This window comes from Rissa tridactyla, chromosome 8, assembly GCF_028500815.1.
Source record: "Rissa tridactyla isolate bRisTri1 chromosome 8, bRisTri1.patW.cur.20221130, whole genome shotgun sequence".
NCBI classification, from domain to species: domain Eukaryota; kingdom Metazoa; phylum Chordata; class Aves; order Charadriiformes; family Laridae; genus Rissa; species Rissa tridactyla.
This window is the reverse complement of record NC_071473.1, coordinates 19,459,857-19,478,568: the sequence shown is the minus strand read 5'-3', so window position 1 is coordinate 19,478,568 and position 18,712 is coordinate 19,459,857. Positions and strand designations below refer to the sequence as shown.

Here is an 18,712-nt window from a genome sequence, read left to right as displayed (position 1 = left end):
GGCTTGCCCTCTGCCTGGCACAACTGGCTTGTGCCCCACGGCTGTCCCCAGGGCTGGTGGCAGGGGACCCGGTGCTGGAGACCATTCTCACATTGCCCCATCTGGGAGTGATGGAGCTGTCACTGGGCTCCCGCCTGAGCTCTCACACGCAGCCAGAAGGATTTTTCCACCCTTGTCAAGACTTGATTATGTGCTCTCCTTTCTACCCAAATGCCAACCAGCAGCTAAATATAGGCTGTAACAGCGTTGATTATGGCGTTTCTAATTGAGCTTTACACTCCATTGGGGATCTTTCCTAATGGGATGTGGCATCCTTGATACCGCCTCGCTGTGGGGACTTGCTTGGGAAGCATACGTAGATGCAATGTGACTTCCTGGTGGCGGCGTCGGGTCCCGTCTGACAGTTGCTACCTCTGGAGTTGTACGCGAGATGGTAGATCCAGAGAGCCGAAGTTTGCCAGGGAATTCGCGGTCAGATTTCCGACAGAAAGAGGTTTCTAGTTGCTTTGCTCTTTCTGATAGAAATCATTGTCTGCAGCTACACAACTTAGAAATTGCTCTTCTAAAGGTGTGAATTCTTCCCTTTTTACCCCCGTGTGATTCGTGTGAGTGGCACTGTAGGCACAAAGGGATGTTAGCACTTAAAATGCTAATGCCATTCTGCAGGTGATGGAGCTCTGCGCAGGTACTTTTAAAAGCACTGGGATTTACATGGAATAAAAAAAGGAATGTTTTGAACTCCCGCAGAGCCCTGGACTCATTTATGCAGCACAGCGATGTGTTAAGCTACATCCCTGTTGTCTTGTGCCAGTGAAATGTGTTACAACGAGAGGTACATACGTTTTACTGAAATAGAAACAACTTGGGATGCTAATTCTGGCTTTGTATCTCCTGGCATAGCTTGTTTTCACATTCGATGCAAGCGAAGCGTGGGCCTTGGAGTGGGCAGGATGATGCTGTGTGCCTGGCGCAGCCGCGGCGGTGCCTCTCCAGGGCAGGGGCAGTGCTGTCCCTGCAGCCGTCCCTGTCCCCAGAGCGCTCAGTGACAGCTCCGTGGAGCAGAGCAGTGTTGCCTGGGAATCAAGGGCGAATGCAATTAGTACTGAAATTAATAAATTTCTGAACCTACAAGTTGAAGTGTGATCCCCATCCCTGCTCCAATGGGTGCATCTGGCTAAGAGGTGCTGGCGGTGAGCGCAGGGGCTGCCCGGTCTCTGGCGGTGGCTCCTGCCCTCCCCGAGCACCACCTGCATCCATCACGGTGTTCCTGGTGCACCCCTGTCCCGCAGGAGCCCTGCATGGCACCGGCGCTCTGCCCCAACCCCCGCCTCACTGCTCACCCGTGAATCACATTGGATGCCGATGCTGGTCGGGAGCTGCTGTCACATTTGTAAAGGGAGTGAAAAACGATCATAATAAACATAGTGGTGACAGGCGGCCACCGAGGGTCAGGAGCTTTTGCATGATAGACTCTCCCTGCGTGACCTTGAGGACCTGCTCAGTGGAAATAGGGTAAAATTTAGTGCTGTTACGTGCGGGGAGGCAGAGTGCTCGCCCTCCCGTCCGCACTGGGAGCTCAGCTCTGCGTGATGCCCCGGGACGGGTGGAGGATGCCGGATCCAAGCTGATGGGAGGGCAAGCGAAGGGTGTGGAAGCAATGTGGGGAATGAAAGCTCATTTTGTGAGAGGAGGCTGAACGAACCTGCCTTAATCAGCCTAGAAAAATGCAGGCCGAAAGGGGCTGTGCCTGCAGTGTAATGGAAATGAATCATGGGAGCAAACATCAGAGAGGGGGAATAATTATTTAAGCTGAAGGTTAATATTGGCACAAGAACAAGTGAGCATAAACCAGCTAAGAATTGAATTTTGGATGGAAATTGGAAGGTTTCATACCGTTCAGTATGAGATTCGGGAACAGCCTTGTGTGAGGAGGGGCCCTTTGAGCCCCCTCGGGTTGTGCTGGGAGCTCGGTCGGGCTCAGGTGTGGTCTCTGTGACAGTGGGGACAGCCTTGGGGTGATCCCAGTGGCTGTCAATCCTGACACGGGATCGATCCAGCCATGTCTCCTCTCACCGCAGCAGTGCTGGGCATCCGCTCCTTTTTATCGCATCCCCGGGATCATGGCAGCATGATCAGGCAGCATGGCCTGGGGCAGTGCCACCCCCAAGGAATGGCACCTGAGGACCGTCCCTTGAGGGACACTGGGGTGAAGCAGGAGAAAGGGGACCTGCTCCCATGCCCCACGGCAAGGCTTGGCATTCTCTGGGGTTTTGGAGGAGAAGGAGAATCGCAGTCACACTGCTAGTGCATTGGTGTGTGGCTTGGTCCCCCCTGCAGCTTTTGAGCCCCATCATCAGACTCGGTTGAATTTGGACCCCACAGAGACCTTGCGCTTGTGTTTCTACATGTTGTGTGACACCTTCGTGGTCTCTACAGGGCCTGCTGTGTGCGTCTGTCTTGGTACAGTCTGGATCTTCCTTACAGAGCGTGTCCCTGGGGCTCCTGCGTGACCTGGCTCCCACCAGAAAAGCATTCTGCTGCCTCAGACGGCGCTCAGTGCTAAAGTGGGGCTTTTACCTCTTGTAAAGGGAGTTTGTGTCACTTCAGTCTTGAACCCTCTGGTTTGTTTATTTGCTTAGTCCTGATTATCTGTGAGTTTTGAGGTGGGCTGGGAGCTTCACGTGAGAACGAAGGGCTTCAGCTGAGAATGGTTCATGGGCTGTTTATGCTGATTGTGGCTTGCGGCTCAAGATGCAAATCCTAATTAAAATACACTGGCGAAGGGAAGTGGCGTTACTGAAATAGCAAATGAAGTGTGCGGTTTGGTGGTGGGAAGGACTGTATGCTCTCTGTCCTGTGGCAGCGTTGTGTGTTCCAGAAGGGTCCTTGGCTTGAAGAAGCCATCCCACCTACTGAAAGGGGTGCGCCCTGTGTTTTCTTCCCTCAAGGTCTCTGGACAGAAAGCCACAGCGACCGCTCCTGGGGAAGTCTCGGACGTTGCCCAGCATCCCCCAGTCCCCGGTCCTGAGCAGGCTTCCCCTGCTGGACTCCACGCCGTACAGGGAGGAGATGCCGGAGCAGAAGCCCTACAAGAAGCACTCGGCCTCCGACTGCCAGAAAGGCTGCACGGTCCCTTCTACCGGTGAGTGACACAGAGCTGGGGTGAGTTTCTACCCTTTCTTTCTGGGGACCTGCAAGATCCTAGCAAATCTGTCCTGATTCTCCAGGGGCACAGACACCAAAATAAATCCAGCCCCAGTCTCTGCAGGGTTTGTCCTGCTTCAAAACCAGCCCTTCTTGATAAGGTTTTTTTTTTTTTTTTTTCTGCCCCTCTTCAAGCCTTTCTTTGAGCCTTAAACCTCCCCACCTTTCATATTACACTGATGAAAAAGCGGAGTCGGCTCGTGAAAGCCGCCCACTGCGGGGAGGCGATGCTCAGAGCCTTCTGCCTCCAGGCGAGCTGCATCTCCTGGCCACATTTTATCATGTTGTTCTACTCTCGTGCTGATCCTGGTGGAATCCTAATGTGGTTGGGCCAGCTGCTCTGAACAAGTTTATTGGCAAAACTGTTGATGGCCGAAGTGTTTCAGTGGTTTTGGTGCCAGCCAAAACCGGGGCCATAAAAATGATGGGGAAAGGGAGTATTAGCACTGAAACAAAGATAAGGCCTGCAAGCCAGGGCTGACAATCCAGAGCTAAATAAAACCCATATAAAACAGCTCCCTTCAAACAGAACCCTTGGATTTTTTTATTTTTATTTTTTAAAATCTGCCTCACTCGCAGTCAGATCCCTGTGAGCTACCAGCAGAGCAGCTGTCCAAACCCTGCGTTAATTTGAACGCTCTGCAGGCTACGTTTCATTTCCTGATGCTACTAATTCTCAGAAAAGTTCTACATGAGGAGGGTCTTGGCACATTGCTGAGCTCCGTCACCCAAGTGACTGCTCTCCACTGCGTGCAGGACCTGTGGTTTTCCTTTCGGCCCATCAAATTGTTAGAGCGGGTCTCGGTGCGGGAGGAAGACCCGCGGGGACACTTGTGGGTAGGTAGGGTATTGCAGGCAACTCCACTACTTGGAATCAAAAATGGCTTGTGATGTTCGGTGACCCCTCAGGATTTCCTGGGTCACGGTTTGCAAGGACAGACCTGAAGAAATAGTCGGGGTCCGGGTAAAGGGCAAAAAGTGCTTTGCAGGGTTCTATGACTTGTGCCTGAGAAAGCAACAGCTGTGAAGGACGCGGCCTCCAGCACACCCTGGTTGGTGTGCCGGTGCTTCCAGGGAGCTGTGCTGGAGGGGGAGGGAGGGAGGGAGTGGGAGGCTGGTGTAAGACGGTGGGATGGAGTCCCAGCATGAGTCAGACCCACCGTAAACCTCATCACCTTCTGCTGCAAACGCCTTCTCTCGTGGTGAGCGCAGACATGGTTGTGTGCCGCGGAGCAGCCACCCTGGCGCAATCCCTGTGCAGAGCCCTCCCCGCACAGTGGGTGGAGGGAGAGCCCCGACTGCACAGGAGAGGAGTTGAAGATGTTGCTTTATTCATGGCTGGAAGGCGCCTGGGATGCCAAGAAGAGGGAGGAGTATGAAAACCCTCAGAGGCTAGAAGGCTCCCTCCACAGCCAGAGCCTTGGATGAATGAACGAGTCGTTGTTTTCTGTCCAGATCCTCTCAGGTTCTTTTCCTGGCTCCTTGATACTCAATTAGGAAGTGCTAATTAGCTACTCATTAAGGCTACCAGCATGCTATCATGGAGGGGGGAAAAAAAAGAGAGATGCTTTTCTCAGCATTACCTGGTTCTTGTATGAGTCTCTCGCAGCCCGGATCACGCGTTTGGCAGTAATTCCCGTAACATGCGGCACTGCGTTTGCCTGAGCCCTGGGACACAAGAGGTGGCACTTGGTCGGCGCAGAAGATCTGGCCTCGCTTGCAGGGACACAGCAACCCTTAAGCTGCAGGGATTGGGCTGGTGGCAGGGTGTGACATCTGGAGAGCAGGACAAGAGCGGAGCAGCGCCTGGCACCGGAGGTTAACAAACCCCGGTATGCTGATGAGGAAAGCAGGATTCCCACAAGTGCTTACGAAGAAGAGCTGGGCTGCAGGGTTTCAGGAGGGAGAGAAGATCCTCTCCTTAAAGAAGTTGTGAATTTGTTTTTGAGCAGGTGCCACCGCTCCCCAGTCGAGGGTTGGGGACATGCAGCCAGCTGCAGTGGGGGACGCATGGCCCAAGCTACCTCCGAAGAGGCTTTCCTACAGGGGTGCAAGGCTTTGGCAGGAGCAGGGCTGTTCCTGGGAGAGGTGGAAAGCTCATCTTCCAGGAGAATTCACCACTCTGCAGGGAAGAAACCAGGCTCCGGCTCACCACTGTCCTTGGGGCCACAAGCAGAGGAGCTGCCAAGCGAGGTGGGAGAAGCTGTCTCCTCCTGCATGAACGAGACATGACATCCTCACCTGACCTCCGGCACGTGTTCCCCAGCCTTCTGCTTTGTGTCCTGCGGTTCCAGCATGGCAGCGCCAGAGGAGGGGAGTGCCCTGTCGCTCTGTGGGAAGTCACAGGAGATCCTTCTGCTGTGGCACCATGGCTTCTGGGCAGGAGCCCAGGTGTCTGCACCTGTCTGGCACCTGTGCAGGCACTGAGGTGTCTGGTGGGGAGCTGGGGCCCAGCAGATGGCCAGGAGAGCTGAGGGACAGTTTTCTGTTGAAACTGGGTGTCCTGTTGGTCTGGTTTTGTTGTTCCCCTCCAGGTAACCTGCAGTAAGCGGTGGTGTGCTCAGCTGAGACAGGCTCCGAGCTCTCCATCTTTCGCCCCTTGCCTGCAGCAGCTCTCCTGGGTTAACTCAAAACTCCTGATGGCAGACAGGGCTTGTTCGAAAAGGGGCAGGGGCAGCTCCTGCCTTGTCCAAACCATTATTTGAGGGTGGCAGAGCCCTGGCACAGGCTGCCTAGAGAGGTGGTGGAGTCTCCAACCCTGGAGACATTCCAAAACCGGCTGGACGCATTGCTGTGCCACCTGCTCTGGGTGACCCTGCTTTGGCAGGGGGTTGGACTAGATGATCTCCAGAGGTCCCTTCCAACCCTATGATTCTATGATTCTACGATTATCTGTTTGGCGTTGTGTTTTGCGGTGTGCCGAGAGGCTTCACGCATGCACAGAGAAATGAGCTGCCTTTCTCTTGTCCTTCCTGCTTCTGTGCCCCCGTGAAGTGTTAGGGGTGAGACTGGGAAACACTTTTTGCTGCACTCTTCTTTCTGCAGCAGGCAGGGGCTTCTGCTCAGCCTTCGCCTGCCTGCAGCTCTTACCTGCCCAGCCAGCGCAGGCGGGTCGCTGCCTGTGTTTTGTGTTTCTGACCCCTTGCAGTTCCCTCTGCCTGGCACCTGGGAGGAGCAGACCATGGTGAAGAGCTCCATCTTCACCTGCCTCCCCTCTCCCTTGCCTGGGCGCAGCATGCTGAGCTCTTCAGAAACTGGCTCCATGCCCCGCTGTGAAAAAGCTAACTGGTAGCACGGGTGGTGTGAGCTTATTAGGAATTATGCCCATGGGAGGAAAGGCAAGAAGCTGAAAGGAAGCTGCTGGGTTTGAGCTTAGACCAGGACTCTGGAATTAATTTTCCTAATACTCACAGGGATGTTTTTGTGGCCTTCCACAACATCTGGAGGAGCGTCAGTCTTGCATCTCTGTTGAACTTAGCACAGGCATACGGCCCCCGCCTGGAAGAGATGTGTTTGTGAAGATGCCCACCTTGTGCTTTCCGCTGGGGCGCGGGGCTGGCTCCTGCGCACTTTTCCACGGTAACGTGCTGTTGGACGAGAAGGCGGCTCCCAGCTCTGAGACTTCAGCCTGGTGCCTGGGCAACGTGCCACCCCCTGCGCAAGAGAGGAACAGAAGGGCCTTTTTACACCAGCCTGTGCATCGGTGTTGGTGCCGAGAAAAAGCTTTTGTGTTGCTCGCAGCGGCTGAGGGATCAGCCTGTCCATGCTGAGAGGAAGTATTGGAGAGGCAGCGGGTCTCTGGCATTGCTGCCCCCTCTGTCCTTTGGTCCGTGTCCTCCCCAACGCTTCAGATTCAGAAAGGAGAAAGATTTTGTAAGCAACTGTTGTTGCTACGCCCAAGAAGATCCTTTGTCTTTTAGAGGTGCCGATGTTGCTGGGCGTAGCTCTGGATGGCAGAGAGGTGAGCAGCTTCAAGGCAGAAGAGTATAAGATGGCTGGCCTCAAGCCCATGGGCTTGCTCCTGTCACTGGCATTTCCTTTCCAGAGACTTTCCTGATCTTTCCCTTCTGGCTGTTCGGGCTTGAGCATTGATTTGTTTGTTTGTAGAAGTCAGGAATGAGCTCCTCCAGCATGCAGAAAAGCTTTTTGGGGTAGACAAGGTCCCGGCTCCCTCTGTGGTGGCTCTCCATGCCCGTAGCCCTTGTGCCCGAGCAGGGGAGAGGTTTGGAGGGCGTCACCTCTCGGGCAGGCCAGGGAGCAGCTCTGCTGCTGGTCCCACTGCAGGACTGCGCTGGAGGATGCAGCTGCCTGTAGCCCCTTGGAGAGAGAAGAGACCAAGAACAGCAAAAAATCCATGGGAAACCAGGATCAGTGAGACCAGATGTGACCCTGTTGGTCTGTGGGGCTTTGAACTCCTTCATCCTCAGGAGAGATGTCCCACACGGAGGAGTGGGCGCAGCACACGGCTGTCCTTTCCCTTGTACCCCGGCACCTGGGCTATGTTTATCACGTGGCCTTGGCCCTCCCTCCTCCAGGGCAGCAGAGCGATGGTGGCTGTCTGGGCATGCCATGGGGCTGGGAGGGGATGGCCCTGGGGACAGAGGGTGGTGCAGGTGCTGGCTGAGCCATCGCAGGTGAACACGGGGGCACTGGGACTGGTTCCCCCTTCCACGTGCGATTTTCCTGCGTGTTGGGTGGGTCTCCTCCCGGGGCTCGGCGCCTGTGTCATGACGTTCCCTGCCGCGTCCCCGGAGCAATGCTATCTCACGGTGGCAGTCTGGATCTGGGCTCCGATTGATGTGTTTGTGCCTTGAATAATCACAGCTTTCAAACAGCAGCTCCTGTGTTGTATGAGTTGACATTTGGAGAGGAGCAGCAGCAGCTTATTAAATTGAAAGTAGCGAGGGGTGGAAAAAAAAAAAAAAAGAAGAAAAAGATGCTATGCTAGGTAGTGCTGTGCTCCAGGTTGTGCCTCTTTGTTTGCATTTTGAAGCTCTCACCCTGCCTCTTCTTCCCTCTTGTTCTCTTGGTTCTGCTGGTTTCAACTCAGTGCCTTCAGACCCGCTGGCAGGACTTAGCACGCGGTGCGCTGCCTTTACACCTTAAATAGCTCGGGGAAGGGACGCTTTTGTTGAGACACAGAAGATGCAGTCGCTGGTGGCTGCTCTGAGGCCGCAGTGTCCAGCCTGGCTCTCGTCCTGTTCAATGTAAAACCCCCAGCCTCGCTGGGCAGAGTGGACTTCGCTCCCTTTGTGGCTGGTTTTTATCTTGAGGCCTTTATTCGCCTTGAGCTCTGGAAATATTTCGCTCCTCAGCCCTGGCACAGCAGGGTCGTGCTCATTGCTGCCTGAAGATACTGGGCTTTTCAGAGATCAGAGATAAACGATGCCTTGGGAAGAGGCTGCAGGAGGGGGAGAATTTCTGAAGGTGATCCTGTGAGATGCCCTTTTGGGCTGCAGTATGTGATAATTGATGATTTTTACAGAAATTGAGCAAGAAGGTTTTAGTGTTTATTTGTTATGGCTATTGAGGAGTGATTTTGGCTGGGGGGTGGGAGGCACGGCAAACTCCAGATGTAAAGACAAGATGGGCGACAAAAAGCGTGCGGCATCCAAGCTGCTCAGAAAAGAGCAGAGCGGTGATATCATGGAGACATTTCCTATTGCGTTTTTGTTATTTTTTCCCTTTTGTTGCAATGAAGTATGGTCAGTCCTGCCAGCTCTGCGGGATCCCGACTCTCCTCTGCCGCCGCCGCTTTCTCAGCGTTGCTGAGGTCTGGGCCGCGGGCGGTCCGGCCCTGCAGCGCTGCGTCTGATGGTGCTGCCGGCCGTGGGCTGAGGGGACTCCAGGAGACCCGAGGGGCTGGTTTCTGTCCTCGCTTTGGCTGTTGATTTGCACTTGGCCGCACCGTAAAGGGTTTTCTGGAGGAGGAGATGGTGGTAAATCCTTTTTGCAATTTGCAACGTTTAGGATGCCTCGGTTTTCACATTGAAAAGCAAGATCTATTGTCGTCATCAGGTACAGAGCATGTGAATACCTGCGGGAGGGGGGGTTGATACAGCTGCATTAACGCCAGCAGCAAGATCTGTGTGTGGTTCTCATTGCTTTAGTCCTTTAAAAAAAAACAAAACAAAACATTTTCTTTTAATGTGGAATGTCTTATTGGACTTGGTGTGATGAAGAAGGAGTGACGTTTTTAGATTCTTTATAAATGACCCTTTTCAATGGGATAACCCTGTTAGAGTTAAATAGCCGGAAGTTTTTAAACGTTAGGATTTTGGTCTGCTGATTGTTCTGAGTAATAATATTTGGACTGCAGCAGTGCCTGGAGGCCCCGACTCTGGCCAAGTCTTCGTTGAGCCCACTGTATCTGACTGATTCCTGCCAGGAAGATGCTGGGGGCTGTGGGTATGTGACGCTGGCCAGGGTGGGAGCAGGGGCTGTTGGCAGGGGCCAGGGGTCTGCGGGGGCTCGCGGCAGGAACGTACCCCTCTGGGGAGCGAGTGGCCCTCATGGGTGAGGGGCTCCAGGCGTCCCACCAAGCATCTGCACCAGCGGGCTGGAGGGGTAGGACGTGGCCCTGCTGTGGCTCTGATGGGGTCGTCTGTCCTTCTGCTCCCCAGGGGAGGCCTGGCGGCTGGAGGATGACTGCACAGACCCCCCCGGGGACACCCAGCTGGGCACGGCGGTGGAGGGTGCCCCATTCAGCTACTTCCGCACCCGCTCCTTCTACATGAGGAAGAGCCTGTCGGTTGACAACCACCTGGGGTCCCTCAGCTATGCCGTCCACCCGGCGGAGACGAAGGCTGAGCGCGTCAAGACCAAGCTGCGGCGGCAATTTGTGAGTATCGGGGTGTCTTGCCCCCCCACTGCATTCACATAGGCGCAGCTTCCCAAAAACACCAACATGTCAGAGAGCTATTTTTGTGCATATCATTACCAAAACAAGAGAAAAAGAGGCCTCTCCAGCCTGGTGGAGCAGATGGCAGCAGCAGCTCGAGTTTGCCCACATGGTGGCAGAGCCCCTGGCAGGGTTTCTGCCCCCCCCACCAAGTTTCCCCCCGGGCTGTCGCGGGCTCGGGGGCGGCTGTTGCTCAGCCGGGCAACATGCGGGGTGGGTGTCTCGTTTCTGGGTGCTGCTCTCCCGAGTATGAAACGAGGCTGAAAGTAGTAAATGAGTTTTCCTGTTCTCTGCCTCACCTGCACAAGCGACGGGGTCTTCTGGGGGGTTTGCGGACAGGTGCAGCCGGGGACTGGGGCAAGTGAGGAGGCAGCGATGGCACCCTGGGGCAGCTCAGCCATTTCTGGTCCTTCGGAGCATCCTGGTGGCAGGACGGCAGGGACATGTCAGGGCTGTGCCGCACCTTCGGGAGGCTCTGATCAATGTTTAATGGGCTTTGCCTCTTCTTTTTCATGGAGACACCTGATATAGCGGTTTGTATGGCCTTCCTCCCGTCTCGTTACCGACCCCGGGGTTGTAATGAGGGCTCGGGTGTCCCCGCGCTGAAAAGCAGTTGGTGTTGGTTGGAAACAGGTGAGAGCATCAGTACAAAGGGAACGGAGGGGGGAATTGGGTGCCCGTGCAACCCAAAGTGCTGCTGAGAGCTGCCGGCCGAGGCAGTGGCGCTCACCTTGCCGTAGGCTTCAGACAGACTCATCTTTGGAGACCGCTCAAAGTGGCTAACTTTCCTCTATCCCGGAGCTGGGGCCGATCCCCCTGCCAGGTGGCACAGGCTTGTGCTGCTTCTGGTGTCCCCTGGGCTGTGTCACTGCTGTAGGGGGTGGTTTGGGGGGCTCGCTCTCTTCTGCTTGTGCTTGGATGGATCACTGAACGTAGTTGCTCCTTTTCTCCCCGGGAGGACGGTTCTGACGTCGGCAGTGTGTTGATGCTTTTCCATGCACAGCAGCAGCAGATGCCTGTGAGGGGTGAGTCTGGGGGAGCTGGTCACGACCCTGCTGCTGCCAGTGGCTCCCATGAACCATCTCTTTGGGAGCTGCTGCCTTGGACTCGGGAAGCAGGTGAAAGCCTCAGGGACGGAGACAAGCAGAAGTGGGATGGGGTGTCCGGTGAGCGGCTGAAAGACACGTTGGAGGTGTTTAAGATGAGGCTGTCCTGCTGTGGGGTAAGGCATGGACTTCTCCTGTATCTGCCTTTCGGCCTGGGTCTGCAGCCCACCTGGCTGTGCCCAGGAGAGCGGGATGGAGAGGAGGTCACTGAGATGTTGGGGACCATTCCTCTTTCGAATGGGGTCTTTCAGTATCTCCACGGGACCTGTCCCCCACAGCCTGCAGCGGAGATGGGCGCAGAGGGCGTGGAAGGACGTGGCCTCTCAGCCCAAGCAGCGTCCTGGTACCTGCAGAGTGGTGGGCTCTGCCCTTCCCCCTGGGGCAATCCCTGGCCCCCCCTCCATGGGCCCAGCCTGCTGCCCGCTCCACGCCGTGCTGGCAGCTCTCTCTCTGTGCTGGCTGCAGCTGCTTTGCTTTGTTTTCTGACTTCACAAGTTTTTGGGGACATTTAACTTTCCTTGGTGTACCCGTGGAGCTGATTGTCGCCCGACAAGGAACCGAGCAGGATTTTTGTAGGGTGGTTTGTTTTTTTTTATTTTTTTTTTTTTTACTTTCCTATGCTATTTCGTGTTTGTTCCAACTAAAAGATGTTGTTGCTGTAGGCTTGGTCATGGGCTATGACCTTGTGAGACTTCCTGAGAAAAGCAGACTCATCCTACCTGGAAAGGGCGTCAGCGGAGGCTTCGGGGCAGCTGAGCCGGCAGCTCGTTAGCTGAGGCTGTGGCTGGTAGGGGACCAGTATTCCCCACACAGCTAGGCAGCCTGGTTTGTAAGTTCAAAGTAAAGGTCTTGCCAAGCTGGGGAAGTGATTTCCAAGAACAGGTAGTTGGTGCGGGACTCCACGTCCTCCCAAGGTTTGGTAATTACTCTCCATCTCCGTGCTGGAGGCGTTGCAGTTTCCCCCGGGGTCGCACCGTGCCCTGGCCCCCTGTGTGACGCCTGGTGGAGAGACTGGTGCCAGGTGAGAGCCGCTCTCCCCATGGTGGAGCGTTTACAGGAGAGCGTAACGCGGTGGAGCGTTTACAGGAGAGAACATGATTTGCCTTTTCCACAGTGGCTCATCTGGGACCTTTTAAGAAAGTCCATATTTAAAGCTTGATTCATTTTTCCGGGCTGTTGCACTTCCCCAGCTCGTAACGTTGGGTTTCTGGCTTTGCTCTTTCCACGCTGACAGTCGGAGCTGCCTTTGCCTGGTGCTGCAGCTGCTTGGCTTTCTATTCTGGGAATTGCTGGGAGTGAGGGGAGAGGCTCCTGAGGCAGGGGCTTTTTGGGGGGGTGGCCGGGCCCCTGCCCTGTCAGGGAGGATGGAGACGGGGCAGAGCTATTGCCTGTGTGCATCTTGTGCCCTGCAGCTGTCTCGCATCCAGTTGATTAGGCACTCTGCCTAATGAAGGCATCGGCCATGGGCATCTAAGCTTCTCCAAGGGAGAATTTATTGTAGCTCATCTGAAAGCGTTCGAGGCTTGCCTCCCTGCACCCCTGGGGTGCGGCATGCTGGAGCACTGCCCGTGTTGCCAAGGCATCTTTCCGCTTTCCTGCCGGAGCAGAGGCAGCACCTGTGAATCCTGCTCCGGACCTGATCCCCAGGAGCGGCTGCCCTTCCCGTGTCTGCCGGGGGTGAGCACGCCTGCCTTCCTCGCACAGCGCGGTGCAGGGCGGATGTCCCCCGGCCACGTAGCTGGTGGCATGCGTCTGCGGTCCCACTGCTGGCATGTGATGGATCTGCACGTACAGATTACTTGAATTTGCATAATTTGAATTTTAAATGAATTCCAATTTCTATGATTGTCAGAACGAGTTTTCTTTCTAATAAGGCTTTCCTTTTAACTCCTCTAAGGCTTGTAACGCTGGCGACGTTTCCGCCTTGGAGAAGGAGGAGCATTTGATTGCTTTTGACATCTGTCTCTCACACGGATCCCCTGCCTTGCCCCAGTGGGTCCAGTGTGTCCGTGCTGTGAGGGAGGTGGCAGCCAGGGCTGGGGCTGTGCTCTGAGACCTTGTGCGTGTTGTTTTGGGTCGCTCGGTGATGGACAAGGGACTGCTTTGAGTTTTATGCCCAGCTAGATCTGTGCCGCCTCCAAGACAGGCAGCGAGGAGCAGGGATGGGACCTTCTGCAGTGTCCCTTGCCCGGGGGCAGGAGGAGAGCGACGATGGCTGTGTTACAGGCTGTGGTGAAACTTCTTGTCTTCGTAGGAGCCTTGGTCATTAAAGGCAAAATTAACCCTATTAAACTCAGTAATTAGCCTTATGGAACATTAAAGGAGGTCACCCAGGACTGAGTCACTCTCTGCAGTGACTGCTGGGACAGTCTGCATGTTACAATAGGGCTCTGAATTAATTTTTTGCTCTTTGCCCCTGGGGACTTCGAAATCCTCTGTATCTAGGCCAGTTGTTCTGGTGCTGCCCGCTGATGTTTTGATGTTAGGAGGAAACCTAGGAAGCTGACGACGCTGATCCTGCTGCTCCCCAGAGAGGAAGAGGCAGTGGCGCCCCGGGCTCCCAGCGTGCTGGCCATGGATGGGTCATTGGGCTGATTTGCAGCAGGTGTCTGTCCTGGCTCTTCTGCTCCGCTGAGATGAAGTACTGCTCTTTGTGCCTCAGGGAGGAGGTGGCCGGCGTGCGCAGGGGAGACGGGTAGCAGCGGGTGGCCTTCTCCTGCTACAGCAGCTGCTCCAGCGCTGCCGTCCCTCACGCTGCCACAGCTGGCTTGATGCTTCTGCTTGCTTTGGTTCCTGCGTCTTTCAAGTAGGTGAGAGTCGAAGTTGTGTTCTTACCTGGCTGTGTCCTCCTGCACCAATTTATTTTATTTTTTAAATTATTATTATAATTTTTTGTACGGTGTTTTTTTTCCTGTTATGAAATGCCTGTGCCCTCCAGGAAAGACTTCGAGCCCTGTTTGTTTTGGGAGCTCTGCAGATGAGTTGAGCAGAGGTAATCCTTGCCTTAGCAAACCCGGAATGAAGGAGGAAAGGCTAACTGGGATGGTAGAGCCTGGGAACAGGAGGCGGTGAGGAGACAAACTTGCTTTGTGGCAGAAACCTGATCAAACCTGGTGCTTGCTGGTTACTAACAGTGCCTGGGCCTGTAGAAGGAGGCAAGCGCTGGCTGCCGTGTACCCATCCATGTTTTCCTGTTCTTATGGATTCTGGATATCAGTCCAGAAACTCCTGATGGGCACTGCGGTGATGTCGGGAGCTGGGTCTGCGCGGAAGCTGCCTCGCCCAGAGCAGTACTGGTCCGTGGGATGTGACTCTCCCGGTCTGGGTTGTTGGTGCCAGGTGTTGGTTTCTGCTTAGTGAGACCCATCCCTGCCTGATCCCGAGGGTTTGGTCTTGTTCTGAAGGGCGCGCAGGGACTCACCGAGTCTGTCGGTGTGGTCTGTCAGCTCCTATGCGCAGGCGGTGCCCGAGACTCTGCCATGACACTTACAGTGACAGCAATGTCAGGCTCAGCCCTGCTGTAATCCCACCGGTGCTGGTGAAATCACACTGGTGGTAACGCTCTCCTGCTTGCTTTGTATTATTTGGTTGTGTTCTGCTACTGCTGTCTCTCACCCGACTTCAGAAAATGTTAGCAAACAGCCAGTCGATGCTTGTTTGTGCCCTGTAGTTCAGTGTAATCAAAAAAAAAAAAAAAAACACAGATAAAAAAAGATAAAATGAGAGGCTGGAGCCATAAAAGAGGCAGGTCAACTGTGTTTCAGGAAGAGGTGGAGTAGCGTGACGAGTGTTATGCTGGATCTACGCACACGCTGCCCTCCGTTTTGCAAAGCACAATTGCAGCGACTGCCTTAAGGACGTAAAGGCAGAGGTAGATGAAGGGTACAAGCTGTGTATCATCTAATTGTGCCCAGCCCCACCTTGGAAGATTGCTCACTTTGCTGACTATTGTTCATTGATGAGTAGTTAAAAAAAAAAAGTAACTCGATAAATAATGTGAGACTTCAGCCAGATAGTGGCTTATTCACTGGAGAGCAGGCAGCGGAGCAGTCTCTGGGAGCAGGCACCGAGTGGGAGATGCTGCCTGTGAATCACTTGGCTTCGCAAATTAGTGCGGGAGGGAACCGACACAAAAACACCACCACCAAAATGTACCCGGCTCATTTCTTTGATGACTGTGGTTTTAATGACAATGGGAGCTTGTAGTGTCCCAGCAAGTGCTTCGTGGTGCCTGTAGTGAAAGCAGCAATGGCCTGGGAAGAGGAGGGTGTGCTGTGGGTCTGCTCTTAGCATCCCCATGCAAAGGAAATAACAGAACTGTAGGGGTTGGAAGGGACCTTTGAAGATCACCCAGTCCAACCCCCTGCCAGAGCAGGGTCACCCAGAGCAGGTGGCACAGGAATGCGTCCAGGCGGGTTTGGAATGTCTCCAGAGAAGGAGACTCCACCACCTCTCTGGGCAGCCTGTGCCAGGGCTCTGCCACCCTCACAGCAAAGAAGTTCCTCCTCGTGGTTAGGTGGAATTTCCCGTGTTCCAGTTTGTGCCCGTTGCCCCTTGTCATGTCACCGGGCACCACTGAGAAGAGTCTGGCCCCATCCTCCTGACACCCGCCCTTTAGATATTGATGAGCATTGGTGAGATCCCCTCTCGGTCTGCTCTTTTCCAGCTGAACAGCCCCAGGGCTCTCAGCCTTTCCCCAGCAGAGAGGTGTTCCAGGCTCCTGATCATCTTCATAGCCTCCTCTGGACTCTCTCCAGCAGTTCCCTGTCCTTCTTGAACCGGAGAGCCCAGAACTGGACCCAGTACTGCAGATTTGGCCTCCCCAGGGCAGAGCAGAGGGGGAGGATGACCTCCGTTGACCTGCTGGTCATGCTCTTTTTAAGGCACCCCAGGAGACCATTGGCCTTCTTGGCCACAAGGGCATGTTGCTGGACCGTGGTCAGCTTGTTGTCCACCAGGTCCTTCTCTGCAGAGCTGCTCTCCAGCAGGTCGGCCCCTAAGCTGTACCGCTGCATGGGGTTATTCCTCCTCACGTGTAGGACCCTACACTTGCCCTTGCTGAACTTCATGAGGTTCCTCTCCGCCCAACTCTCTAGCCTGCCCAAGTCTTGCTGGGTGGTGGCACAGCCTTCTGGTGTGAAAATGTGAAATGATTCCTGTGGGGAGGAATTAGAGGGGGCAGCTTTGTGGGGACCACTCAAAGCCAGGCTGATAGAGGGGGGGTTCCTGGTGGTGTAAGTGGACAACGTGATATATCCGACTCTTCCACAGCCAAACTGGGAGCAGGTACCTGGGACAAACAATGTAAACCGAGCAAACTGGGACAGATATGCCTACGGCTGCTGTTTGGGATCAAGGACGTGCAGGCAGTGCTTCGTGCTCACCATACAGACTGAAGCGGCCCCGGGATGCTGTGCACGTTCAGTGCTGGCAAAAATGATCCTATGTGCTGCTCACCACAGGGAGACGCTGCTGCTGTGTTTGGTGGGGGTGGAGGGGCTCGTCGGGTGCCAGGGCATCTTCTGAGGATGAGTCCTGCTCAACTAAGGTTGGTTTTTGGCCAGCCATGCTGGTTCCCCTCCCTGCTGGAGCCCCCTGAGCCTGGCACCCGACTCCCATCGCAGCGTCGGCAGGTCTCTGAGCCACGGGGCATGCGCAGGGCAGCAGGATCCAGGAGCAGCAGTGGTTATTTTTGTCAGAATCTGGGTTAGATGGAGCATTACATGCCTCCTGCTCACCTCCGCCATGGGCTATTTCACGCTTGGCTGTGTCTCTGCTGTTAGGATGGGGAAAAATCCCCCAGTGCAATCTAGGAATTTATTCTGCACCTTGGGCATTTAAAATCAAATTTTGGTTACTCTGGTGCTTATGAATGTAAATGCCTTTGAGAGCTTGGCTGAGACAGGTGCGAGATGAGCAAATAGTTATCTTTTTTGCTTCCACTTCTTCTGAAACCTGCTGCCTGGGCTCTGCCAGCCCTTCCTCGCCATCCTGCCCATGGCAACATGAACTGCTTGGGAGCAGGATCATCCCCCTTTGTGCAGTGAAGTTTTTGCCATCCTCTCCTGATGGATGGAGGTTTGTTCTGTTCTTCCCCTCCCACCCCCAGCCTTTCCCAGGGCTTTCCGTGTGCGTTGGGCAGCTTCATCCAAAGAGTTGAGCATCTCAGAGGTGTTGCTACAGCGCAGCGGGGGGGGATGGCTGTGTGGGGAAGGCATGGAGGGATGTAGCCTCACTCAGCCTTAGTGCCAAACCTCCTTCCTTGCCATTGTATGCGTGGAGAAGGGTGGCTCTGGGCACACTGGGATGGTTTATTGGGTGCTGAACATCCCTGGGATGTTTAGCGATCCCCTGCCGGTGCAAAGGCGACTGTGATGGTTGGAAGGGGGAGTTTTGTTTGATGTCAGCCAACGTGCCCCCAGTTATGGAGGAATCTGCAGGTGGGTTTTGGTGGGATGTATAAAGATGTATTTTGTCTATTTTAAATGTCTGAAATATGCAGCTTGTTCAAAGTCTCGTTTTTCTGGAGATACATCTGTATGAACGTCAGACTAATATTGCCGATATTGGTTTTTTTGGGGTTTTTTTTGTTTGTTTGTTTGGGGTTTTTTTGTGTGTGTGTATGGTTGGACTCGATGATCTCAAAGGTCCTTGCTAACCATGAAGATTCTATGATTCTATGATATTCCCGAACCGTACTTGGCTGCTACTTTGTGGTTCCCTTCCTCACCTCCTCGTCCTTTCTGCGGTCAGTGGGGAACTTGTCTGTGAGAATAGGAAAAAGAAAATTAAATCCAAACATCACACAGAGCCAGATGGCGAGAAACCCTGACAACCTGCGGAGACGGCTCTGGGCTGCGGTGCTTGTAGAGTTGGTTCCCTGGAACTCGTGTGGTTCCTGACCCTGCCCGGGATTCGCCTGGTTTCCCCTCTTTTCCCTTCGGGGACTGTGTGTTTGTGGCTGGGATGGGGCTGTGGTGTTTGCCTTGTGGCAGCTCAGCTCTGCCCCATCTTCAGCTCCCCGTGAGGGTGGGTCTGTGCGTGTTTTAATTGTTCGCTGCCTCGGAGCGGGTCCGGGGGGAGGCATGCGGACTTACGGGGTGGGAAAAGCACTTGCCACTCAACAGCTGGCCCGCTGGGACGATTTACAGCCCCGCAGGAGAGCGAGGGGATGCATGAGTGCCGCCAGCCAGCGTGACGTTTCGCAGCAAGCCGCAAACAGGCAAGAGACAGCATTTCTTTTTCCTTTCAGAAAATACCGGCTCAGCCATATATTCTCCTCCCGGTGCAGGCATTAGGTGAGCTGGGGACAGCCTGGGACCTGCCTGTGTCACGTTTCGGCTATCAGGGTGTCTTTCTGTGTCCAGTTCTGGGCTCCCCGGTTCAAGAGAGACAGGGAACTGCTGGAGGGGGCAGCAAAGGGCTGCCAAGATGCTGAGGGGACTGACACACCTCTCTTATGAAGAAAGGCTGAGGGATTTGGGTCTCTTCAGTCTGGAAA

The 18,712-nt window shown here is 54.6% G+C and overlaps 1 protein-coding gene across 9 annotated transcripts in view; it reads left to right on the top strand.

Moving 5' to 3' along the window:
* The window catches only part of LOC128914117 (ankyrin repeat and fibronectin type-III domain-containing protein 1-like), a 260,886-nt gene that overhangs the window by 74,191 nt on the left and 167,983 nt on the right, over positions 1–18,712 (top strand). For all 9 annotated transcript variants that reach the window (XM_054212698.1, XM_054212696.1, XM_054212695.1 and 6 more), the window contains 2 exons: positions 2,949–3,142; positions 9,828–10,045. In XM_054212698.1, the coding sequence (XP_054068673.1) occupies positions 3,070–3,142; positions 9,828–10,045 (291 nt within the window). In that variant the 5' untranslated portion in view covers positions 2,949–3,069. The remainder of the gene's footprint in view (positions 1–2,948; positions 3,143–9,827; positions 10,046–18,712) is intronic.